General features: G+C 41.5%; 1 protein-coding gene across 4 annotated transcripts in view; it reads right to left on the bottom strand.

The window, feature by feature from the left end:
- Positions 1 to 1108: 1108 nt before the first annotated feature.
- Positions 1109 to 27543, bottom strand: part of glra3 (glycine receptor, alpha 3) — a 74106-nt gene continuing 47671 nt past the window's right edge. For 2 of the 4 annotated variants that reach the window (XM_086142627.1, XM_086142630.1), the window contains 6 exons: positions 23048 to 23271; positions 22267 to 22349; positions 11456 to 11593; positions 10556 to 10770; positions 7220 to 7369; positions 1109 to 4267 (listed from right to left, as the gene is read on the bottom strand). In XM_086142627.1, the coding sequence (XP_085998753.1) occupies positions 3950 to 4267; positions 7220 to 7369; positions 10556 to 10770; positions 11456 to 11593; positions 22267 to 22349; positions 23048 to 23271 (1128 nt within the window). In that variant the 3' untranslated portion in view covers positions 1109 to 3949. Of the gene's footprint in view, positions 4268 to 7219; positions 7370 to 10555; positions 10771 to 11455; positions 11594 to 22266; positions 22350 to 23047; positions 23272 to 25466; positions 25557 to 27543 lie in introns of those variants that run through there. The other 2 variants (XM_086142629.1, XM_086142628.1) reach the window with 2 other exon arrangements.

The following is a 27543-nucleotide window of genomic DNA, read 5'->3' as shown; positions in this document are numbered from 1 at the left end:
AAACATAAGAAACCCTTTAAGTTGAACGGTAGTCGAGGCACTGTAGTGGACATGCATGGTCATAGTACCACCGCTGCAGAGTTGCACTGTGTTCTGACCTATGGATTAAACACTAAACATTACAGTGAAGTTAAAAGTGCTGATGGGTGATTGCATGTTGGGGCAAATGCAAGTGCCACATATCTGCTATTGAAATACCAGAAGAGTAATTATTCACAAGCTGAATTGTACTCTCTGAGCCCAGTTTGAGACTTACAGTTAAATGTTTAAACTTAGAGATCACTGCTCACTAATGTGTAGATCAAAGATTTGAAAACCAAGACAATAGATTATGTGAAATGTGAGGCTTGTGCAGCTGCATGAAACAGGGCTGGCCAATACAACCCACAGATCCTGGGTTAGAGCCAACTGTGCAAAAGGAAACCTTCTGTGAGTCACCCTGAGCACTTTCGTGTGAAAGAATTCAGAATTTGTTGTATTACTAAAACTCTTTTTTGTTATGACCTCAACTCATGGCATACTGAAACATCAGAGACAATAGGACCACACAGAGTGAAATAAGAGCTCAAGTGTGTAGTAACCTATTTATCTTGTTACACTTCCCAAATATCTTTTTGTCCTTTGGTCGCAAATAATTGTTCCTTATCCAGGGCATTGTATGACTATTAAAAACGTAACAGATTCATATTCCCAACAAGTTATACTGGTTATATTATAGAAAAACTAAAAAAAGTTCAGAGAAAGACAGGGCTGTCTCAAACAGAGGTTTAGAGCAGGGGTTTCGAGGCTGTTTTCTAAATAAAGAACAGAAACAACCTACATGTGGAACTCAACACAGTATTAGAAACATAAGTCCCTTTCACACTGATATTCCCACACTTCTGATGCTTTGAATGCTCACACAAAAGCAAAAAAAAAGCAAATAATCAAGGTTTTCTTTTGCCCAAGTGCTTGATCTTATAAAAAGTTTTGCAGTCTTACACAACAGAGGTGTGGCACAATAAAGACAAGTTCATATATGCACATATTCTTATAATAGCAGGTACGCTCACTGAACAAAGAAGCCGACTGTGTTCCAAGTTGTTCCAAGACTGTTGACGAGTTTTCCTTTTTCGGGCCCCAGCTTTGCTTCCAGAAATAGGCTAAATCCTTTTTACCGCTGCAGTCAAAAGCCAGATGTTAGTCATTGTTAGTGTTTGTTATGTGGAAACAAGTTTTCGTACAGATGGAGGGCAGTTGGTGATTAATCTATGGCTTAACAGGGCCAAGTTGTTGTGATTTTTTTTTTCTTTTTTTTTCTTTTCTTTGATCACAAAATGTGATATTGTAAGATCTGCAGACAATTTCAGTCTTTCTGAATAGTACAAATAAAAGTCCAACTTAAAAAAAAAAGTAAGACAACTGGATACACTTCTATCAGATGGACAGAATTAAATGGTAATCCTCTTGAGGCAATAAGAAAACTGAAAAAATGGCAAGGAAGTTTTCTTTAAATAATTCAAAGATTATATTTTTTCGTGCACTGGGAAATCCATTTGCAGTTAAATATGAATATTACGCTTTTCCTATAGTAAACAGCACTTCAAGTGCCTCAGTCAAATTCCTTCAATAAACATATAAACAATTAATTTTTTTGCTATATATTCAGGTTAAATATTTCATAACATAAATTAATAATGAAATGATGGGGAACAACAGCACAGGACTAACCACAGGAATGAAATAAAGAGTACCAAAAAATGATTTTACCTTATGACCACAAATTTATCAAGTGTGGGGACAGGTTATATTACATGAACACTACAAAAGTTGTAAGAACTGAAAATATCTATACATATATATGCATATATTTCACACATATATATGTGTATGTAAATTTTATATATCCATCCATCCATCCTCTTCTGCTTATTCTTCTCAGGGCTGTGGGGGATGCTGGAGCCTATCTCAGCTGTCAGTGGGCAAAAGGTGACATACACTCTGGACTGGTTGCCTGTCAATCACAGGGCTATATATAGACACAGACAATCACTTACTCTCTCATTCAAACATCTGGGCAATTCTATATTTAAATGCATATGATACGTATATGTTATGTATTTCACACGTATACACATATTTTCTATGCAAAGTATTCTACACATAGGAACAATACATATGGGGTTAATGTGAAATATATGTATTTCTTTCTTTACGCTTTAGAGAAATAAAAATCTCTTCAACAGTCCAAGTGCCACACAAGATTTCAACATTAATGACATTTTTTTTCAAACATTAAAAACAGAATTCAAAGTTTTGACATTTTCCTCAGTCATTCAGGTGTTTCAACTTACAACGTGTACATAGTGCACAGTTTAAGAATGAATAAATGAGAGGTTTAAAGTGGCACAGGCTCCTTAGCCTCATTCGAAGTGTAAGGTGCTGAAGCTGATGTTCTCAAGTATTTCTTTTTCTTCTAACTTAATGAGAGGTGGGTGAATGGATGGAAACACTCAGGGCTAAGACTGTAAGGTCAGCTGCGATGAAGGAAACAGATGGGTGACAAGTTGTATGATACACATAAGTGTGCTCTTGTATGTATTCAGAGTCCTTCAACTCCGTGCAACTCCAGTCACTCTTTTCTGACATCAACCTCAATCACTGTTGACTTTATCCAGTGCTCCTCATAGTTGTCTGTCTTGGAAAGACAGATGTTTTGAATGAAAAATGTCTTGTTCAGACATGGCGGGAGAAAAGACAGCAAGACAACTTTGTTTTATCTTTAAAATAACAGAACATTTGATAAAAACATACACTGAGCGACAAACATGTGGGTAATAATTGAAAATAAACCACTCAATGACTCCAAAAGCACCAGATTTCTATGTTTAGTTGACAGATGTTGACTGTTATTATAAAATTCTGTCCTCCAGTCTCTTTTTATGGTGAGGAATGATGTTGTCAGGCAGCTAAAAGAGCCACAAGTCTTTCACTGCATTAGCAAACAAACAGTAGGCAAGAATTCTGCCCTTCATCCGTAACAACCTCAACGAAATATAGCTGGGTGTGACTTGTTCTGTGTGCCCAGGGTTCAATCTAGGATTCCGCAGAAAACACGTCTGAAACACCTGTCAAGAAATGCTCTTGTAGCAAGAAAAATAATCATTCAATGTTATTACAAAAAAAAAAAAAAAAGTTTTAAATAAAGTCTTCCCTATATAGAAACTTAAGTAATCCACTATCATATTGCGTGTCATGAGAGCTTTCTTACAAAAGATTAGACAACTACACTTGGCAAGACTTTGGTTTTTGAGGTGCATGGAGCAAATTGTAAATAGTTCTATTTATTGCTAGAGCTTGCTTCCAATTCCAGTTTGTTCTCTTGGCTTCTGCTGATTTCTATTCCTTTCACACGGCAGTCACTCATATCACAGACAATAATGACTTTTGTCATTTTTCTTTAGCTAGTTTAAGTGTCTGTAAATAATGATTAATTAGGACTTGTGACCATTATTTATAGTAATGAACAGGCCGTGGCCTCCGTATTTCATACAGTAAGAGATGCTATTGAGTGAGAGTTGGCTTTTGCTCCGCTGATGGTGTGTTGGAAAACTGAACATAAAGCCTTCAAAATTGTGATCTGACATCAAACGAGCTCAACCTTTTTGCTACCCCCTTTGCATGTTTTTTGTGCAAAAACTTGAATGAAGGTAGGATCAAAATTTGCAAAGGATACAGATGGAAAATAACCTTTTTTACCAATCACAGCATGCTTGCAGGACTGTTTTGAGTGTTTGTGTGTTCCTGTACACGTCAGTGGGTAGTGTGTGGAGTTTTTAGGGCGTTTAGAAGACATTTTACCAATGTAAGGTCAGCTAGAACAGTAGGGGCTAATGGGAGATATAGGATGTTGTGTTCGTACATGAACAGTTTAATCAGGTTGTGTGTGTGAGTACAGCATATACTCCCTCTACTGCTTGTGTACATCTTCATGTCGGAGTATTTTGTAAAGAACCCAATAGAAGATGTTAAAGAAGAGGAAGGCCAGGGGGAAGCCGGCCCTCGACACTGTGTCAATCTTTTTGGCACGGTCGATAAACAGCTTCCGCATCTCCTCTGTGCTTTTGCTCCCTACCCCCGGTGCTCCAGGGGGGTTCTGGGTGGTGTTGGCTGGGAGGTTCAGCACTGCCACTGTATTGTTAGTGCTGGCCTTTGTGTCCTTGCTGTTGCTGGGAGTGGAGGTCACAGCGACTGTTGATGTCACCCTGGTCTCATGGGCTTCCCCTTCCTGCAGGAGAGACACAGGTTGTAGTAAGGTGTTAGTGATCAGATAATCTTCTTCTGCTTCTCATGTTGAAGATTCTGATCAATAGTTAACTTCTCAAACTGATCTGCTTAAAGCTCGTTTTACTGAATAAAAACAATTTCATGGAATTTATATATTGATATTGATGCATATCACAGGATTAACTTGGGTATAAAATTTCATGTAAAAATATACAGCTCAAATAAAGTAAGTGTCAATGAGCAATTTGATTCAACTCTTCATTGAAATACTTGCGAATGGTGAACCTGAAAACTCACTGAAGCACAATAAATAACGTGCTCTTTAAATGTATTTCAATGTTTTGCAAGGCTCCTGCAACTGATTGCAATCAAATTTTACCTTGAACATGAAATGTTGTATTCTGTGTACTTCAGTTTAATGAGGTGAGGACAAACATAAGAACGATGGGAGGTCAGATTACTTTTGATTTTGTAAAACACCACCATCTACAGGCTTTTCATCAGTTACACAGCCCAAAAAGCTATCCTTGGTTTCATGTTGATTTTTGGAGGTTGAATGCGGGTGCACTTTAAATGGAGATACTAATTTTGACACATGAGAAAATTCAATGTAAAGCTTGAGACAAACCTGTTAAGAACAGAGTTGGATATTGGAAATAGTTGGAGTCATCAAACAATCTTTTGTGATGGTAGTAATTTGAATACATATCTTTATTTTTTTACATCCAGATATTAGTATTATTGCTATATAAATGCTAGATCACTAACTTAGTATATTTTTTTTTTAAAGAAAATCGTCTAAATGATGGGAGTAATCTGACATTTGAATATCAACAATTGAAGGGGGACCACTACATTAACAACAAATTCCTTAAACATCAGCATTAGGTTTTTCAAAAAAAGTTATTTTGAGAAAATATTTTTGGGACAGTCATAGCAGTGATGAGCTGTCTGATTTAATCAAAAACTTTAGAATTTATACCAGTATGATTTTATCTGTCATTCTGGAGTCAAGCAGGGCTTTTGTTATATATACTGTATATATTCAAAGAACAAACTCATCAGCCGTCAGGTAGCCATGGCGACAGATCCTTTTACAGTCTGAAACGTGCAGGTGAAACAAGAACATCCACATGCATTAAGCATGCAAAGACAACTGTTTGGTGCAGTTACCCTATGGTTGCTGGTGCAGATGTTGCTCATAGATCCATAGAGTGCGTCTGATTTGAGGCAACTGTCGGTGTTAACACGCTGGAGCGAATCAGCCAGCTCCTCTGGATCAACTGCACCCCCACTGTTCTACCGGCCGACAGCATGCACATGAATGTTCAAAGTACAAGACATGGGAACAACAAAATGAGACAAGTGAGGAACCCAAGCATTCAGTCAGACTGCTGTATTTGAAGAAAAGAGTTTTTGGGGTGGATTCTGATAAACTAAAGGAACACTAAATGCTAGAGCAGGGTATATTTTTTAAAATTAATTTCTTGTTAATGTGTTAACATCTTAACTGTTGTTTTTTCTTTTTTTGTATTTTCAGAAATATTTTGCTGAGGGATTTCTTATGACGGATGCGCATATTCTAAATTATGTTATATATATGTAATTTTTTTCTTAATCTTAATCTATCTTAATGACAGTGATTAGGTACTGATTTGATTATTTTTAAAGTTGAGTAACTGATAATACAAACATTTTTTTCTCCTCACGCACTGACAATCCATTTACAGAATTAAAAGGTTAAATGTACAAAGTAGCAAAAAATCTGTCAAAATGAGAAAAGAACAAAAATCATTCTGTTAATATAGAACAAAATTTTAACCATTAAGGAAAATTGGACAATGATATCAAGGACAATACTAACAATACTTTATAATGATTTGTTGTCCATCCAGGTAGACAAATTTCATCAAACAATAGATGAACATTAATGTACAAAATCCTTCAACTTTAACAACTGTTGCAACTTTATAGGATGGATTAAGTCATGTTTTGTCTGTCCTGGCATATGTTAATCCCTATTTATGTAGGTTTTCTTATGTAGGTGTTTCTTTGAACGTCTATCTTACCAATGAATATCTGTAATGTAATGCACAAAATTTGTTGTATTTCATCCATATTATTACCATGCATTGTGTAGGGCAGTGCTGAATGACTTACATATCATTAAGATGTTTTTTTCTTTAAAAACCTGTGTATCATCGCAAATCTTGATTCCCAATATATATTTATTTTTTGACTGATACTGTCCTTCATGCACATTATAGTTCCTAAAGAGGAACTGTAATGTTTGGTTTACAGGTTCTTTTAAAACAAATGCTGTGTGTACGTATATCTGTTGGCTGAATGTTTGGTTTTTCAGCTTACAAACACGATGATCATGCAGTTACACACAAGCAGCATCATGCAGTAATACAGTGACCGAGTTTCAGCCTATCTATGAATCCACACATACATCATGAAAACCTCCACACTTTTCTCCCTCTTTTCGTTCTTTCAAGCTGCAATAGCAACTCATGTCCACAAGAGAGCGGCTTGAAATCAGACTCCAGGCAACAATATACTGTATTTTCGAGGCTGCGCTTAGAACAGGATAAACAGTACTTTACTGATCCCAAAACTGGGAAGTTCAAGGGCTGCAACAGCACAACATAAACTAAAAAGGGCAGAAAACAGGGGAACATACTCTACACATTAAAATCATAATGTTCCTTTTGAAAGATACACTGTACATACTGAAAAGAAATGTAAAATTTAAATTAGAATTGAGTTTTATATCCAATAAAAGGCTGGAGAAACAAAACACCTGTATAGAAACTAAAAAACAACAATAAATAAGTACTAAGTATAACTACAACCAATGATGAGTGTGTTTGGGTATAGAAAGTGGTGTTTAGATTTTAAAAAAGGAGTTTTTATTACAATCACATAAGATTATACAGCTGTTCCATACCTTGCTCTTGCTCTTATGATGCCGTCTGAATCGCAGCAGCTCTTTGTGTTGCCTTGACACAAAGTTAACGGCAGCATATTCTAATAGTGCAGAGAAGACAAATAGCAAACATACTGCCATCCAGATGTCTATGGCCTTCACATAAGAGACCTGTGTGAGACACACACACACACACACACACACACACACACACACACACACACACACACACACACACACACACAAGGCACAAAGAAGGAGGATGCAATGTTTGATTGATGAGAAATCAGAACAGAAATAATGGCAAATATCAGCAAGAATCTACCTAAAAATTAGCAAAGTTATCTGAAATACCACAATTCCTATATTTGCATAAGTAGCAGAACATTAGTCAAATTGAATGGAATTATAAGTATCCCTCTGCCGTTTTTATTCTAAATATGAAATAAATCCAAGTAAAATCAATGTTAAAAACCCAAAGCTGTGCTTTAACAACTTCTACAGAGGAAAGTATTCAAAACCCCTGATGTAAATGACTCACTGAGGTTTCAATAGAAACTTACTTCATGTTATGGGTACTATACGGAGGATAGGTTTGCTTTTTTATGTTAAATATCTGATCTTTTGGGCAACTTACTCTTCATTTGATATTAAAAGAGGAAAACCGCAACCTCCTAATGCAGCACAGCCCAACTTTTCATCTTTCATCAGAAATGTAGAATGGGCTGAATTTCCCCAAAAGTTACTGTTACGCTTTAAACATCAACATGGTGCACCAATGAAATCATTTTGTCTTAGACCTGGACTTCATGGCCACTGGCTCTCCTGAGCTAGAAACAGTATGTAGCTTACTAAAATGTCTGTAGAGGCTACCCACCTTTGATCCCATTATCAATCCATTTTGGAGGCTGCCACCTCTACACTCGCCCTCTGATGGTGGTGCCAAAATGATGTAACCTCATTCTTGACGAAACAATTCAGTATTCAGACATGTGCAACACACTAGAGTGCAAAGCCCTGTCAGGCTCTGAAAACATGATAAACCTCCTAACCTCTAAACACACACACTGATTCACTCGTGTTTCTGAGGCATATCTATCGTGCATGTGTGAGGGAAGCAACCATGCTAATAAGGGTTATGTAACAAACTACTCCTTGTCGTATTTCTGTTCATGCATACAGGATACCAGAACACTTTCTCACACAAATACTCTGGCACATGCACAATGTAGTTGATCAACATATTCTTATAAAATTTAAAAAGTAAGAATAAAACGAGATGAAAATCAGTGCATTGGACAACAGCAGATGTTGTGTGTTTTACGCCATCTGTAGACTTTGGATGTCCATAAAGGATATTGCACTGCTGATCATTGGAGACATGTACTTTTTAGATGACAGATAGTTGCCTTAAATGGAATATGACCAAAAAGGTCAGTAGGTAACATAGGGTTGCCATGATATCATTGCCATTATGACAGGTTATCGCAAAGGAAACATATTTCATAACATTGTCATGTCCGATAACATACATAATGGGATGTGTTAGAATATTTCATGCTATGAAGTGAAAACTACGGTATGTCAGTTGGTTGCATTTTTAAATACTGTTGTATTTTTGTCGAGTGAAGAAATTCAAGTCAATTCACCATAACCCGGATGATGAAGAACCTCTATAGACATAACACTGTTGTATGTTTGTATGACAAACCTTGCCGCAAAAACAAGAGCTTGTGTGCCAAGACTGTATTTTAGCAAAATTGTGATCTTTATAATGCAATGCAAATATATAATCACACTTCAGTTGGCACATGTAATGTATTCAATTTACAAATTACAAGAGTTTGTACATAGGTGTATGGAAATGGACTGCAGATCTGTAATCAAATCTTTGTGAACTAGCATAAATCCAACATTTGCATGGAGTCATTTCATCAGTGGGTCAAAGGAAGTCCCAGACAACCTCTCACAAATCCACAAATTTCCTTTAAGAATTACTGCCAAGATAAATACCTGTAGGATATATGATATGCTGTGGTGCCAAAGGGTGACACATGCTGACTGGATAAAAGAAAGACATTTACAAAACCAGTGGTTTTGGTTAAATGCAAATTACAGATCTTTTATTTTTTACAATTTGACGGCAAATTTGCAAATGATTATCTTGCATGAATGGAAAGTCTTCGGCGTCCACTAGGGAGCCATAGCCCTCATGTTTAGACTTGTTGATCTGAATCATTATTGACTGTGTGGAACTTGAAACTGAGATACATGTTAAAGGTGCGGACCAGAACGGTGAACAGTAATTTGGCATTGGAAATCTAATTAGCATTGAAAATGAATCTTTAATTGAAGGGAAAAACACTGAAATCAACAAATTATGTTCTTTTTATGTTTTTCTCATGTGACTCTTTTTTTTATCAGTTTTGTTTCTCTTCTGTCAGCATTTCTTCAGTGATACTGTTTATTTACAGCTTTGCATATTTGCATATTTGCTTCATATTTGCTTCCTGGGCAACAGGCTTTGGGGGAGGAGGCAGGACTCCTATTCAGATATAAAATCATGAACGCATGCTTTTGTCGATTTTTCTGGTTAGCATTTTTAAAAGATGGGGCACTGTTCAATTCTGCATACATGATACATGCATTCATGTCATAGTCTTAAAAAGGTAATATGCCAAAGACGGATAAAAAAGGGTTTGCGTACTAAATATATGTATTATAATGTTTAGACAATCAGACTACTGTGAGGCTATTGGGATGGCGGGCATTGCTGTATTATTTTACACCTAAAAGTTACTGTATATTTAGACTGTGGTGCTTGTTTACATCATCCCTATTTAATCTAATTCAAGATGACATGCCAACCGGTCAGATTGCTTGTTCAGAACTAACTGTTGTCTCCGGAACGTAGTTTTAGCAAAATCTTTCATTTCAATTATGCATAAGATTAATTAAATAAAGATGAGCCCAGGCTGCTGTTTAACTGATTCTGAGGTTCGGCTGTGGTTTGGAGATTCTGGGGAGCCATGCATTCAGTAACATTTTCAGGTATTTTGACTCACACTGTTTGTAAGCAGGTGGGGCATGTAATCGGGTCACAGTGCTGAGTAGTTGTGTTCCTTCAGTCCTTCCAGGCAACTGGCTTACTGTGCAGCGGGTTAGAGTGTATCCCAGCATGTATGAGGTGAGCAGCAGGCTAAATCAGGTCACCAGCTGACCTTGTGGCTGACAAATACAGACAGACATCTATTCGCACCTACAGTCACACCTGTGGCAATTTGGAGTCTCCGAGTCATGTGTTTGGGATACCTGAAGGAAACACCTCACAGAATAATGAAATGCACAGATACAGACCTTCGGCAGTGATGTCCTGGAGCCTGAACTCTGTGTTGTCATAGTGAGCACCGTGGTGATACCCAGTGCCACTCTTGCTGGGGCAGCATCCATATTTATCCAGAAAGAGACCCAGGACAAGATGACAATGAGCAGAGATGGGATGTACATTTGGATGAGGTAGTAGCCCATCTGACGCTCCAGGTGGAACCGCACTTCAATACAAGTAAATTTACCTGCCACACACATACACACACACCACATGATATGTGATATGTGTATTACAGCTAAGCAGTATACAGATTATAATATTAGCTGTTTATGTTTTGGAGTGCATCCTGTTTTAATGTAAAAAAAAAAAAAAATCATTATTTTACCTACTTTGGGTCATGGAAAAATTTTTTCAATGTCTTTGATTATTTGTTTTTTTGATTCAACAAGTCATTGAATTTACTTAACTATTTCAAGAATAAAGGGAACATCCATCTCAGTAAACATAAAATGAATTCACCATTTAAAGATACAGTAAATACAAAATTAAATTGAAATAATCCCATCATGTCCAGGATGTATTTGGTTTATTAGTGTTGTTTGTCCATCTGATTTGCGATCTTCATACATATAAGGACATTGTTTCACAATTTAACAAGAGGAAAAATGAATTATGCAAGATAATTTTTCATATTGCTGCACCCAAATCCCAAAGCAGTAGAAATGTAACACAGAATATCATATTAATGCAGAAATATGACAATCTGTATTTTAAGTTGTAAGGAGATAAAAGCACTTTTCATTACTATTCTACCTCAATGCAGACCAGAGCCATTTTTGAATATGTTAGATCACACTGCATATTTGAATGGTACATTTTGTTATAGCACGATAAGTGCTTACGTGTATGTGTGTGTGGTTAAGTTATACCAGTGTTGTAATGCTTGGTGCAGTCTCGCAGGTCTGAGTCATCTTTGAGGATAAACTGAGGGAGAGTCAGACCCTCGGCCACTTGGACTGGTCCATTTGCCTGCCACTCGAATATCAGGTCGTTCATGGTATAACCGACTGAAAAAAACAATAATAGCATCAATAATAATTAGCTTTTATACATGGGTTAGAACCATTGTAATTGGATTGTCAAACAATCAAGAACATAGTTTACTGGCCTCATTTGCAGAAGTACATGGAATAATGACAAATTTACATAGGCTAACACTCCGAGAATCAGGTTGCAGCAGACAGGGGTAGCGTATTTGCAAACAGAAGATGTACTTTGTGATGATAACATAAAATGGAATTATAAAAAACCTACTGTTTTGTACAATAACTATTTGACGAATTCAATTGTCACACAACAGTCACAGCTTTCTGAGATCTATGGTAATTCAAACACAGGATACTGCTAACACATTCACATCCTTACACACTCATTGAAAAGGCACCAGTACAAGATTAGGGAGTGCTCCCCTCCATGAAAAACTTTTTACCATGGTAACTGTCCACTTACTAGATTTATATGCAAATATGAAAGATAAAAAACAAAGACAAATGATCCCTCAGGTTCCTCCAAGAAAAAGAAAGGAATGGGGTTTGAAAACTGTGAGCAAGTGTCAAGAGGCTATTCAGTCCTGGGAACACGCAATAGAAATCTAATCAGTTTGTTTGATCAAAAATCCCAATAGACTCTCAGCTGGACACTATTTCAATACAATAACAGACACCAGAGAGTAGAGCTTGCATTGCAGTTTAAAATTAAAATTAAATGAAACCCAGCAACCTAAAAAAAAACAACAAAGACATGAAAATACCATGATGTTTGGATGTTCACATTTGGACATTGGGAGGAAGAAAACAGCAACATATCAAAAAGTGTTTAAGTGTCACATAGTCCAAAAGATGACACTTGGACTTTTGGAAGATGTTTGATTTGGGTTCAAGAACAAGCTTAGCAGCTTACTCGTAATATTGCGCAAAAACATAACATATCATTGCCGCACACTATGTGGAGTGGCTTGGTCTGTGGGAATCACCCATAACGATAAAATCACATTTCAGGGAGAAAACCTGGTATTGTCTTCTGTTTCTTCATTGGACCTTTTCCCCTTCGAAAAGAAACTTTCCATCTGACTTCTGTTTTTTACTAATTTTGCTAGTTTGTGAGTTATATGTTTGGCGCTCAAGTGACCGTGCCGGTCCTATGACGCCTTCACCGTGGAGATGAGGGATGTCTTCGACCCTCCTCTCTAGGGAGACGACGCGGCGAAACGCTTGGGCGACCTCACCCAAGGGGGACAGAGCGTGGCCGAATATGCTGTCGCGTTCCGGACCCTGGCGGCGGCGTCTAACTGGAACAACTCGGCGTTGCGATACGCCTTCCAGAAGGGACTCAACGAGGAGCTGAGGGACCAGCTGGCAGCGAGGGACGAACCACCGAACCTGCAAGCCCTGGTCGACCTTGCAATCCGGATAGACAACAGTCTCCGCGAGCGATGACGGGAGAGGAGGACCCAGGGTCCCCCTCCGGACCGTACCCATCCTTTGCCCTCGACCCCGAGTTCCGCTGCATCGGGGGAGGAGCCCATGCAGCTGGGCTGAGTGCACCTCACCGCTGAGAAGACTGCCCGGTGGCGCCGGAACGCCTGCCTCTACTGCGGTGAGGTGGGCCACTACGCCACCACCTGCCCGGCCAGGAAGGGAAATGCCGGGGCCCGCCAGGGACGGGGGGGGTCCTGGTGAGCCATACGGTGATCTCCTCCCCGCTCACCTACAGGTGCCGGCCTCGCTGGAGTGGGGCATGTACCAGCGCGCCGTCCCGGCACTGGTAGACTCTGGGGCAGAGGGCAACTTCATAGACGAGGCCCTGGTTAAAGAACTCCTCATCCCCACCACAGCCATTCAACCGCCCTGCTGTGCCGTGTCCCTGAACAACTGCCGGCTGGCCCAGGTTCAGCGCCAGACCGTCCCAGTCCGCATCCGGATTCCAGGTAACCATTCAGAGTCAATCTCCTTCGCCATCCTGTTGGGACTTCACTCCCCCCTGGTGCTCGGGTTCCCCTGGCTACAGCTACACAATCCTCACATCGACTGGGCTGCCGGTAAGATCCGCACCTGGAGAACATCATGTCATGTAACCTGTCTGACCTGCCTCCCTCCCGATTATCATGACCTTGCCCCGGTTTTCGACAAGGACCAAGCCCTGACCCCCCCCACCGGCCTTATGACTGCGCCATAGACCTACAGCAGGACTCAGTTCTACCCAGAGGTCGACTTTATAACCTGTCAAGACCCGAGAGGACCACCATGGAAGAGTATTAGAGATTCCCTGGCGGCGGGCTTGATCCGACCATCCTCCTCCCCGGGCGGGGTTCTTCGTGGGGAAGAAGGATGGGGGCCTCAGACCCTGCGTGGACTACCGGGGTCTGAACAGGATCACCATCCGGAACAGGTACCCACTTCCCCTTATTGATTCGGCCTTTACCCCCCTCCATGGGGCCCAGATTTTCACTAAATTGGATCTAAGAAACGCGTATCATTTAGTTAGGATCCACTTAGGATTGGTTAGGGAGGGAGATGAATGGAAGACGGCCTTTAATACGCCCCTGGGGCATTTCGAATATCTAGTAATGCCCTTTGGCTTAACAAACGCCCCCGCCGTCTTCCAGCATCTTGTCAATGATGTCCTGCGGGACTTCTTGGGCCAATTTGTTTTGGTTTACCTGGACGACATCCTGATCTTCTCCCGCAGGGAGGAGGAGCACCGGCGGCACGTGAGACAGGTGTTGGAGCGCCTTCTAGAGAACCGCCTTTTCGTAAAGGCGGAGAAGTGTGCTTTCCACGTGCCGGGTTATATCTTGGGTTATATCATCGCTGCGAGGGAGATCGGGATGGACCTCTCCAAGATAGCAGCGGTGAAGGACTGGCCGGAGCCCGGGGACTGCAAGCAGCTGCAGCGGTTCCTGGGCTTCGCCAAGTTCTACCGCCGCTTCATTCAGAACTACAGCCTAATTGCCGCACCCTTCACCGCACTCACCTCCTGCAAGATTCACTTCTCATGGACCTCGGGCGCCCGCAACGCATTCCTTACCCTCAAGACTCAGTTCATCACCGCCCCAATCCTCACTCAACCCGACGCCTCACGTCAGGTTATCGTGGAGGTCGACGCCTCGGATACCGGAGTGGGGGCGGTGTTGTCTCAGCACTCCGACGGGGACTGCAAGCTCATCCCTGTGCCTATTTTTTCAAAGCTGTCGCTGCCCGAATGGAACTATGACGTGGGAAACAGGGAGTTGCTGGCGCTGGAGGAGTGGAGACACTGGCTGGAGGGGGTGGAGATGCCGTTCCTGGTCTGGACCGACCACCGGAACCTGGAGTACCTGCGGACCGCCAAAAGATTGAACCCCAGGTGGGCCCTTTTTTTTTGTCGTTTCAATTTTTCCTTGTCATACCGACCAGGTGACTGAAATATTAAGCCTGGTCCCGTGTCCACTCAAAAGCGGAGGGTTCCGAGTCACCAGAGCCCATCCTGTCTCCGTGCCATCTGGCCGGCCTAGTCTGGGATGTAGAAGCCGCGGTCCGACAGACTCAAAGGAACCAGGTATTTCCAGAGGCTGGGCCCCCGGGGACGACGTTCATCCCGGAGACAGCCCGGGCCGACGTCCTCTGGTGGGCCCACTCCAGCCAGCTATCGTGCCACCCAGGGAGGTATAGAACTCTGAGGGTGGCGCAGTGGAGATTCTGGTGGCCCTCCATGTCCCGTGACTGCCGCTGGTACGTTTCAGCCTGCTCCGTCTGTGCCCAGAACAAGTCCTCAACCCAACCTACCTCGGGGTGGTTACTGCCCCTCCCGATTCCCCGGCGACCTTGGTCCCACATTGCATTAGATTTCGTTACTGGTTTACCCCCCTCTAAGGGACACACAGCTATCCTGTCCATTATTGATCGTTTTTCCAAATTTGCGCACCTCATTCCACTCCCCAAACTTCCCTCCGCACTAGACACGGCTAAATTATTAGTCTCTCACATTTTCCGCACTCATGGTATCCCCGTAGACATCGGTTCTCAGTTCACGTCCTGCGTTTGGAAGGCCTTTTGTTTAGCAATTGGGGCCAAGGTCAGCCTGTTGTCTGGATTCCACCCCCAAAGTAACGGCCAGACGGAGTGGCTGAACCAGGAGGTGGAGGCGGCCCTCCGCTGCGTCACCTCGAGAAACCCCAGCTCCTGGAGTGATCACCTACCCTGGGTGGAGTACGCGCACAACACCCTCCCTAGCGCCGCTACCCAGCTCTCGCCTTTTCATTGCGCGTATGGCTATCACACTCCCTTGTTTCCCGAGCACGAACAAGAGATCGCGGTTCCCTCGATCGGTGTCCATCAGCGCAGGTGCGCTCGGACCTGGCGCCAGGCACGCGCCGCCCTCCTCCGTGCTTCCCGGCGAACTCAGACACAGGCTAACCGCCGCCGATCTACGCCCCCGGTCACAAGGCTTGGCTCTCAACCCGGGACCTTCCTCTGAAGGCATCCCCCCAAAAAACTTTTGCAGCGATTCATTGGCCCATTCGAAATCACCGCAATTATCAATCCGTCCGCTATCTGTCTCCGACTCCCGCCTTCACTAAAGATCCACCTCGAGTTTCCCAAGTCAAACCAGTCCGCGAAGATCCGCTGGCCCCTCCCATTCCCAACCCCCCTCCTCCCCGTGTTCTGGATGGTGATCCCGTTTACACGGTCTCCAGCCTCCTGGACGATCGCCGCCGAGGTAGGGGGCTGCAATATCTGGTGGACTGGGAGGGCTATGGCCCGGAAGAGAGGTCCTGGGTTCCTGCTCGGCGGATTCTGGACCCCTCACTAATCCGGCAGTTCCACCGTGACCACCCAGGCCGGCTCCACGGGGCGCCGGGAGGCACCTGTTGGGGGGGGGGGTGGGGGGTGGGGGGGTGGTACGGTACTGTCAGGATCTCCTCTCGGCTGCCGAGATCCCAATTAAGAATCAGCTGCAGCAGCGCCCAGCTGCCGCTCATCAAGATCTCTAAAGAGCGGTAGCACGCTCCGCCTGGCGCCGGAGAATTGCGAGAGCCCCCTCTGGACCTTCGGACCCCGACCCTGCGAAACCCCGGATACCGGTCAGAAATAAACAGACTATCTAAATCCAGTTCTGGTGGTGTGGTTCCCTGCCCGATAAAGGACAGCAGCACGCTCTGCCTCGTGCCGGGGGATTGTGGTTGCCCAACAACCCTGACCACCGTGGATAGTCACGACCGGACCTAGCCGTGGTTCCTGGACTCCCCCTTTGCCATGTTTATCCTTGCGAGAGCCCCCGCTAGACCTTCGGACCCTGAGTGTAGACCGGGACCCCCTGGTGGACCACCAGACCCCGACCCTGTGAGAGCCCCTGGTGGACCACCAGACCCTGAGTGTAGACCGGGACCCCCTGGTGGACCACCGGACCCTGACCCTGCCCGAGATCCAGCCTTGACCCTGCCCGGGGCCCGTCCTGGTGAGACCCAGCCTAGTGCGACTCTGTCTCGGGGCCAGGGAATTGCCAGTGACACCCTACCTACCTGCCTGTCTACCTAAATAGACAGCGATTCAACCCTGATTTCAGCCTTGAAGGTGTGGTTCCCTGCCAGAGTCCGCCCCCTGCGACCCGTGACACTAATTGTAGTATACTGTGAAGCAAAATGTGTTTCTCATGCTGGCTGTTCGAATCAAATGACTTAGAATCTAGGTCATTTGCAGTGACGCGCAGTCAGTAGAGGCAGGGGAGGCCGGGCCTCAACTGTCATGGAAAGAAAAAAATGCAAAATGAAAAAAATAAATTAAATGGTTTATTCAGTGACTTGTACTATAAAGTTCTTTCCCATGTAGCTTCACCATTGTTTTTTTTTTTTCAAAATCGCAAAAAAAAATTCACATTTACTCTTCAAATGTGAAGAAGAGACATGCGGTGACACAGCAACCAGCTGAGCCCACTACTGATTGCGCAGTGATTCTGCTGACTGTGCTGGCATGCTATGCACTGAGACCATAGTGCTGTCACTATGAAAAAAACAACTTTGAATGTATGAACTAAATTTCCATAGTTTAGATGATGTGTCTAATGTTTTTCGTCAACAACTGTGACGTGTTTTTGTAATCATTAAACGACTGCGAAGAGACATTAAGTGAGGCATGCAGTGACGGTGCCTCGTGGTAGGGGGCACCGCTGATCCCAAGGATCCTTCTTACTACTCAGCCACAGAATAGAATTAGCAATAGCAAGCTACAGTAAACAGTTAGCAAGTCAAGTGCAGCCATCCAACTATTCTTTGCTGATCTCATCGGGCTGTATAGCTCACAAACGATGAGGGATGAATGTAAACCTCCTGGGCAGCTTCTCAACTTTTTCACTCAGAAGGATCTCATTCAAACTATTCCTAAGGCGACAAAGTTGCACCAGCCGGTGGTCACTGTTCTGGTTACGACAGCATCGGTGGAGCAGTCATTCTTGGCACCGAAAGACTCAAAACAAACAGTCTGAACAGGACCGATCAAGGACGACTGTCTTCACTGGCAGTGATTTCAATTGAGACGGAGAGACTTGTTAGGATTTTGTGTCATAATTGCAATGTACTATGTTTACATGCATTCATTGTATTTACGGTTTATTGTGATTGTAGTCCTTGTGTGACGTGAGGACACACATCAAGAGAGGGACTTGCAAACCCTCTATCTCAAATCGTAGAATCTCCAACCTCATACCATTATTTCAGTATCAATTGCAAAGAGTGTTACAATGTAACTGCGAGACCCCATCACGTGATGTCAAGGAATGCACTACTCCGTGCTTTTCCAATGACACCCCCCACAGGTAATCGACTGGAGCCAGGGGGCCGGAGGAAGTTTATCAGGACTTCTTCCGAACTGCGACTTCGTTTAAAGCACGGTTTTACACAGCCCCGGTATTCACATTCCAAGAGAGTGTAAAACCGGGGGTCGGGGGAAGTTCATCAGGATTTCCTGCGACCAGCGGCTTTGATTGAAGCGCAGTTTTATGAGGCCCCGCACCCCAGGTGCCCACATTCCAAGAGAGTGTAAAACCAGGGGGGTCGGGGGAAGGACTTCCTCCAACCCTTTGATCAAGAGGTATAAAATTAGCCTGATCCTTTAGATCAGGGCCAGAACTTCTTCATCTACACATGCGATTGGACGCGTCTCAGCGGGTGTCTAGAGAAGTCGAACGATTCTTGTGGGGTGACATTCATTCTGGCCCGGGATATCCCGTAAGTGATTTTCCTGACTTTGAATAAACCATTCTTGCTTGATTAGTTCCTGGCCGTTGTGACGTTTTTCGCTGAATGATAATCTGAACACACCGGGACAACAAAGTCCGCTCCCGTGGCAGGAGCCACAAAAATGGACAGACTTTAAAACTGAAGAAAGAAACGCATGACTTCTACAAGCAAGTTATCGATGCTTCAGAAAGAGCTGCGTATGGACTTCATTTATCTATAAAGGTAAGAGATAATAATGTTTTTTTTACATGTGCTTTTTTCTATGCTACAGTTTGTATATGTAAAGAATGCTGATATATTTTAAAAAAATCAACTGCTTCCAATAAGCTACTCTGTAGGGTTCATATGTTTGTAAATCTGACTGATGTCAGTGCCTCACCAGCCATGAACCTCACCGCACATCACTGACCTAGATATAGACCTGAGTTACACACTTGGATAATCTGCTAACTGCTTATCATGAGTGTAAAGACTGAAAATTCTCAAAAAGGCACAAAAAACAAATATGCCACACTATAAAATCAACAAGATGTACTCATCAAGTGCACATGGGATGTTTGAATAAACGCAGAAACAGCTGCTCCGGCTGCTCCTGCTGCTCCTGCTGGTACATGCCGTTGGCCAAACACAAAAGATTTGGTTCTACTTGCCTCTTAAGGTTTAGCTGAAAGTCTGAGAAAATTGTGTGTGTGTACTCTAAAGATGTCAAAAATATATGAAAGGAAAAAAACTACCCTACTCCCATTATAGTTCCCAAGACAAATAATGACTCCAACTGTTACTCCTCATAAAAGCTGGATGATCACAATAGCAGCTGCCTACTTTTGAAAGTAATGTAATATATTCAATGATATTTGCTTGGGTATGAAAACCCTGTCACAAACTGGGCAAAAATAATTTTGCGTGTCAGTATAACAGAATACCTTAATTCCACTTAATTTTTATGTCTTTGAAAGGCTTCTGGAAAAAGCGGATGCAGGAATTCTGACAAAGCATGACCTGATAACTTTAAATATATAATTTGAATAGCTGATAAAAAAAAAAACAAAAAAACCTAGGTCCCAGTTCCTTGTTTCACTGCAGTGAATATTTCTATTTCTTTTGTTAAAAAATTGTTTATATTAGGCTTTCAAATGATGAACAATTGATTTATGTTCCGTTATATTTTGAATACGAATTGGTCATTTCTCACGTTTTCATAAGTTATTGCTTATGTTAAGGTTTTCCATCTCTTTGTGATTTTTTTCAGCATATTTGATGGATTTTCAAGTATTTTTGCAGAACAAGGCAAATGTGCAGAGTCATATTCAACTGCTTCAGTCTAACGAACAAAACAAGTTAATCTAACTAATAATCTGAGCAATGACTAAGGATAAATCATATCTCCTCATCCAAATAAAACCTAAACCGACAATATGTCAGTTATATATAATAGCAGATATGAAATTGAACTTGAAATGGATTTGAACTAAGGCACGTACTCTCTAAAAATGCACAATGGCATGATTACGATCTTTCTCTGTTTCTCTGGGAGTGCGTGCCTTTGTCTTTCCTCTTTGTTGAATTACATCACAGAGAGAAATAACACAGCAATAAAAATAATCTCATATACATATATATGCATATAATGACTTGATCCATGAAAACCCCCCCCGGTCAGTGGGCTGAAGCCACTGAAGACAAAATAATCTGCCTAAGTGTTCTGTCCCCTGGCAATGGCCTGTGCCCCTGATTGGACAGAGGATGAATTAGTCATCATAGAAATAAGGTTACCAACAAGATGCTGAGTTTCTTCAAAAGGATATGGCCCCTTGTCTAGTTTAATCCGCTTCCATAAGAGGGACTTAAGAAATAGAATGACATTTACTTCAGTCTAGGGCTTTTGCCAAAATCAACTACCTGTGAATCTTTTGAAGACATGTTCAATGTCTACGACCAGATCCAAAGAATTTACCGGTAAAACCTTGTATGTTGTTTTTCACAGTTCTTTTAGCATTATTTTTTTCACATTAATTTACATATTTCTCTTCAAGCTATCCTGACTGCTTTTAATAGTTCAGGGGTAATGCCGACTGGCACATTTTAATTCTTAATGCAAGCAAGCCATTACTTAATCCATACTGAACCACATACCTGCTGTGAAATAGGAAACAAAAACACACACATAACTTAAATGGGAAACAGAACAAAAATACCCGAATTCTGAATAAAAGAACAAAAAAATTACAACAAATAACATACAAATTCCAAAAAATATAAATCATTAAACGATATTTTGAAAAACTAACTTTGAGTAAATATAACCTTTATAATAAATACCAAGAAATGTTTGTGAACACTGCACACACAAGCTCGCTCTAAGTATCTAAATGAGAAATTTTGAGTAATTTTGCATTAACTAAATGTATCAGTTTTACTGATACAATGTATACCTCTGCATATATAGTTAAAGATATATGAATTTTAAATACAGTGCCTCTAATTATCATGATATTCATTCTACATTCAGCACTACTTCAGGGGGAAATGAGGATAAAAATAAGAGGGAACCATGGAGAAATGTATTATGCAATGCAAACCAAATAATATCCTATGCACACATTCCTTCCACACTTTTGCACATAACAAGGAACGACAGTCTCTGAGTTCATGAATGCCAACTTGCTGTAATTAATTAGCTTCTTTGTGGAGTATTCCGTGTCTGCACAGGTAGCTGCACAAGTTGCTGAGCATCCAGTGGCGTGCACAGTTAAAGTGCCCTTGGGTGTTCAGATAGACCACAGCATCTCTTCATCAACGAGGTATGGAGCTTGTATGTGGCATGAATCAGAGACAAATCACAGTGACTTTATATAATAAACTGGAAGGGAAGATGGAACAGGGGCTGATCTATATTAACTTTTCTATCATCACATGTGAGTATGACATTGAAAATGCTATGCTGTCATTTCAATTAAAGTGCGTTTAAACCAGGGGAGTATGCGATGAACAGAACAAGCCAACACTGAGACGGCAAGGACGCCAAGGACAGATGGAAATTGAATAATAAATAGTCCCAGTCCAGGGGAAAGGTACAAAGTAGCCTTTTTAACTGCTTCCAATAATGAGGGGCATTTTAACTGTCTTTGTCACTTCAATTATATTAAGCCTTTTAAATTCAGCTGCCTTTTAGACACATATCTCTGCTAAATGTACAGCAATCAATATTATGCAGAATCTCAGTAGCAAAAAAAATTGATTTTGAGAATTATAAATCCCAAATTTCTTAGACTATTAATTTCAAATTTTTTACAGATAATATTGCATCTAATTTTTGATATCTCAGAAATGTACTCAACAATCTAAAATATGAAAAGGACATCTCATCCTTCCTAATTTAAACATAAAACTAATTTGTTCTAAAATATTTTTTCTCAAAGCAAAGAAAAACTTGAGTAGTTGTTAAGAGGTACTTTATTATGAACTTACAACTCTCCAGTTGCATGATGCAGGTCTGAACATCCATGGGGAAGTTCTTCAGATCCATTGGACATGACAGGGTTAATGTCAGTCTGAAAGCAGACAGAGAAAGAGAGAGAGAGAGAGAGAGAGAGACCTTTTAAGAAAAGTGATAAGTATGAAGTCATCTGTAAATGTCATACACCCACATAGTTATAAAAGCATTTAATCTGTCCGTATTCCATATTAATGGACCACTCTGTGTGTTTTATTGGTAGATTCACAAAGAACTCAGAAAATTTGTTGAATAATATGAAAGTTGCTGAGAGAAGTTGTTTTGATACTTTGGGGATTTTAACATCTACCAATGGTGTTGAATAATGTTCAGGGTTAGCGTCTTATTAAAATCATTTTGGCAAGGTTTAACCAAGGTTTAACCTGGATGATTGAGAACCTCCCTAGCCATCTACAGGGCTTGTAGTTATACCAGACATGCAAAGGCACCATGTGTTGACAATATGTCAGCTGTTAGATTACAATGCAGCTCAAGTTATTCATTAACTCAGAAATAAATGACGATCAAACAATAACTGATCTCTTTGTCCATTGCTTGTACATATATATAAAACATATATATAATAAGATGTATAAAGGCAAAAGTCACATTCATCCAACTCCTATCCATCATTTCTAAATTCAATGCCAATTATTGAAAATTTGAAAAATCACAAGTGATTTTCCAAGATTTTAAAGCAGCTGTTTGACTGATCCCCTGTTATACAGCTACAATAGAGCCCCAAAGCCAAATTACCTTATAGAATATAAAACGTTGCCATTCTTAAATATCCGTAGCAGTTTGTTGTCTGTTGTAACCTCATGAAAGTGTGCTCCCTTCTCATTCGCGAAGAAGAGATCTGGTTTCCATATGGAGTCCAACATCGAGGGATCCAGGTCCAGGGAGTCATCTGGGTATTCAGCGTAGGCAAGCCTCGGGTCATTCCACTGCTGACGGAGGAAGATGTTCACCCGGTAGTCCTAAATACACAAAAATAAAATGATCTAATAAGATTTATGCTATCTCTGGCAGAACAGTACAACTTGACAAAGAATTTGTCCAGACAACTTTCCATTAATCATTCAAGTCACATTTTCTACAGTTCATGTTTCAACTGGACATGTATGCACTGAATCTAATGTTTTTTCATGGTAACTTTGGCAAAGCACAGGAGATTTAATGAATTGCAGTACAAAAATGTAGACCAAAATACAGATTGAAGATTGTATATTCATCCAGTGAAAATGTTTGGGAACAGTTTCTTCAGTATCAAGGAAAATGGAAAAAGACACGTAGATGAGATTGACACTCGATGCTCTCGTCCATGAGTTTGCATACTATTATCATCTGTTCCTTACTACATATCACTACATCTTATGATACAAAGACAGATCAACCTGAGAGTGTTCACATGAATATTCACATGCCCCCATTTAAAAAGCAACCATTTGCATATGTTGTACATGAAAAATTCTTGTATTTTATCAGTCAGGGAATTGTCAAATCAACCCACTTAACCTTCAAGATGTTTGTGTGGACAGCAGTAGACTGTATGGGATTTACAAAAGAAAGCCTTTTCCCATGAAGGGTTGAGAGGCAGACCAGGGTCTTTGTGTTCCTTTTTTGTGCAAGGAATGCTTTGATCCAAATGAACAGCTTTATGAAATTCTTTTAAATTGTCTGCATACGCATCCAGGGAGTAACATTTCAAACTGATCCCCTGACAGAGAGCTGAGCAGCTTGATGCCAGTATCACTCTGTTGAACCGGAGCTTCCAAGAAAATTCACAGAATATCCTTTAAAAGCCCAAGAGCGTCTCAGTTTGCTGATCATTGAGTAGAAGCGGCGTCACTACTATTCCACCTCAGCGCATATTCTGTAGAGCCTTTTCTGTGCCATCGCTAAATGGACACAACTAATGGAATGCAATGGATGCAACTAATGGAATTTAACATGTGAGCCTGATTTAGGTGTTAAAGTAAGACTAATTCTTGCTGCTATTTTTGTCCTGTGAGACAAACAGGCAACCTATTATCAACCCTTAATCTGTATCTAATCTTCATTATTTTTGCTTTTATGCATTGAGGTATCGCCCTATTGCCATTATTTGCAATGTTATGTTAATGATGTCACAGTGATGTCACGATCATGCCATTATGATAGAGCAGAGTCTGTGAGTGCTGATGCAGAAGCGGAGCTGAAAATACAGTTGAATTCACTGTACAATGACTCACTACTGCCTGAGGTCATCCTGAAAATCCAAACCTACAGATGAGCTCTTTGCAGACTTAAGGAACACAGATATTGTGTTATCAGTCACACTCTCCAGTTCATTTGCAAGAAATATCTCTACATGCAGTCTTACGGATGTAAATTAAAACTGGATGCAGGCCTCTGGTTTTCTTTTTCAGGTGGTAATGCAAAAACTGGATGGATGTCCAGGGTCACTCATTTTAAGAGTCCACAGAACAGACCTGCACCGTATACATCAAGTATAGATCGAGTCTTTTGGTTCTACAAGGCTTTTAAACAATTCAAACGGGAAACTAATTAAATAAATAGCATAATTAAACTGGTTATTTCATGGTAAAACAGGTATGGAGAAAACTCTTTTGGACTAAATTATATACATCATATTTATAATTATTCTATCTTAGTGATCACTTGGGGGTTCACCCTGGACTAGATACCAGTCAATCGCACAGCCACATTAAGACCATTTGATAAAGTATATAAGATCATGAAGAAGATAAGATCATAAGAGTAAGAAACGTGAGCCCTATTCCACTAAACTGACGTGAGTGTTTTAGGTCTGGAAAACTGCCATGAAACTACAAAACTCAGGTCTCCGCAGAAAAAAAGATTATCAAAATTATGGATAGCAGGTTAGACAAAACATTTTTTTAATAAACTTATGAAGTAATCACTTCATATTAAGTTAATCAAAATTAATGAAAATGCTACTTTAGCACAACCAATGTAGCTGTCACGATTCCTCGGATCCCCGGACCAGCGGCACAGTGATCACTGCGGTTATCCTCCGCACCTGGAGGCCACGCCGCACCAGAGGGGAATCAGCTAATCAAGCTGGAGTATTTAAGGCGACCAAAGGGTTCAGTGAGGGTCCGGTCTCATTTGAGAATGCTTGAATAAACCAACCCGCAATTCTACGTACCTGTGTCTGTCCTTCTGGGGGAAAACGTAACAGAACACCAGACCTAACTGCTCGCCCCGGGCCGCAGAGGGCCGCTTTCATTCCCGCGCCACTTCCTAGCTCCAGTGTGTCGACCACTCCCCGCGCCACTTCCTAGCTCCAGCGTGTCAACCACTCCCCCCGCCACTTCCTAGCTCCGGCATGTCAATGACTCCCAGCGCCACTGCCAAGCTCCAGAGTGTCGTTGCCGCCCCCTGCTGCTCTGCAGATGCCCGCCGAGTACAGGGCACTATCTATGCCGTGGGGTAGAAGGTGTGGCTCTCGACGCGGGCTCTTCAGAGGAAACTCGGGCCGAGCAGTATCGTTCACTACATGGTCTCCCATCAGGTCAGTCCGGCCCAGGGGTTGCTGTGCCACCCCCATCGCCTCTCCTCCTGGACAAGGGCCACATCTACACAGTCCGGCAGATCCCCTTGTCAGCCTGCTCCACGTCCCCGTGACCGTCCCTGCGGTTGACCCCCTCGTCCATGGAGGCTGGAGGGGGGGCACTGTCATGATTCCTTGGGTCCCCGGACCAGCAGCACAGTGATCACTGCGGTTATATGGCCACGCCACACCAGAGGGGAATCAGCTAATCAAGCTGGAGTGTTTAAGGCGACCCAAGGTTTCAGTGAGGGTCCGGTCTCGTGCTAGAACGCTTGAATAAACCAACCCGCGATTCTACGTACCTGTGTTTGTCCTCCTGGGGGAAAACATAACAGCAGCAAACTTTCTACAAAAATTAGAAAATTAACCAAAGACTAATTAATCCCTTTGGGGCAATTTGTTCTCTGCAATGAACCCATCATGGATGAACCATGAGCAGTAGACATGCTATCAACCAGCTTGGAGTTCAGTGCTTTGCCAAACAACACTTTGACACACTAGGAGGCACTGGGAATCTAACCAGGAATGTTCAGTTTCAAAGATGATTGCACTACCTTCTGTTTCAAAGAGGTCAGCAATATAAAACGTATTAGACAAGGACTGGACTTTACAAACTAAACAAAAGTGGTTTGCAACCAGTGAACTCAATGATGAACTATACCTTAACAAATGTTAACATACAAACAGTTTAGCAAATCGGGTTAAGTAACAGTTGTATTCTATCAAACTTGTAACACAAGATTAACCTTGGTGATGTTGCAACACCTATAAAAAGATTTTCTACCACATTAAAGATTTGTAACAGCAACAAAGATTTTCTTGTAAAAGTAAAAATAACATATCTCAATTTATATCTCGAAATAGTTGAATTAAACTATTTCTATTCTTCTATACCATACGTCTGACTTACTGAAAAGACTGCATTGCAAAAATACTAACGTGCGTCACCGTATATGAGTACCAGCAGTGATACGGGCCACTGAGATATGATAAATCATGACTGATTTGAATGTAAAGTACTGTTTGGAAAGTGCAAAGTACTTTAACATCAGAACAACATTGAAGGAATTTATTCAAAGGTGATATTTTTGTCATTCTATCCACATTGTCAGCATGAACCTGAAACAACGCTGAGTGTAGGCTGTATGGTACTCTCACATGATCTACTGAGAAAATCCAATCTTCGACCCCATTAAAATCAGTCACTGAAGACAATGAAAGACCAAAGCTGAAAATGACTGTCTGATATCCATCAATGTGGGTCATTTTTCAGAAGTTTCAAAGCTCAATTCTTAATTAAATAAGGTTTGATTTCCCTTTTGACCGAAATAGCCTTGATATTTCTCTATGGCTTTACAAGAAGGAGGTCTTGGGCTTGAGCCCCAGCTGTCCCGGTTGCTATGAGGAGTCGTGGTGGCTCCCACCATCATAGACATGTGTATTAAGACGCTGGAGGCCTAGGCATTAGCGGGAAGATCGGGGGTTTGTTTCTCAGGGGCCCGTTGCTACAGAGAATGGGTTATTGACTATAAATAAATCATTTACCGACAATCACTCTTTATCTTTCATTTCAAATCACACAGATCATCTTAAGGGCATACTTATTTTTTTGTAATAAACATTGTGTAAAATAAGCCAAATTAAATTCCATACATAGGAGTTAGTCACATAG

Source organism: Fistularia commersonii, chromosome 35 (assembly GCF_037954325.1).
Source record: "Fistularia commersonii isolate RoL2024-O1a breed Wild chromosome 35, RoL_Fcom_v1.0, whole genome shotgun sequence".
NCBI lineage: Eukaryota > Metazoa > Chordata > Actinopteri > Syngnathiformes > Fistulariidae > Fistularia > Fistularia commersonii.
Note: the sequence above shows the minus strand (reverse complement) of the source record. Positions and strands in the feature narration are given on the sequence as shown.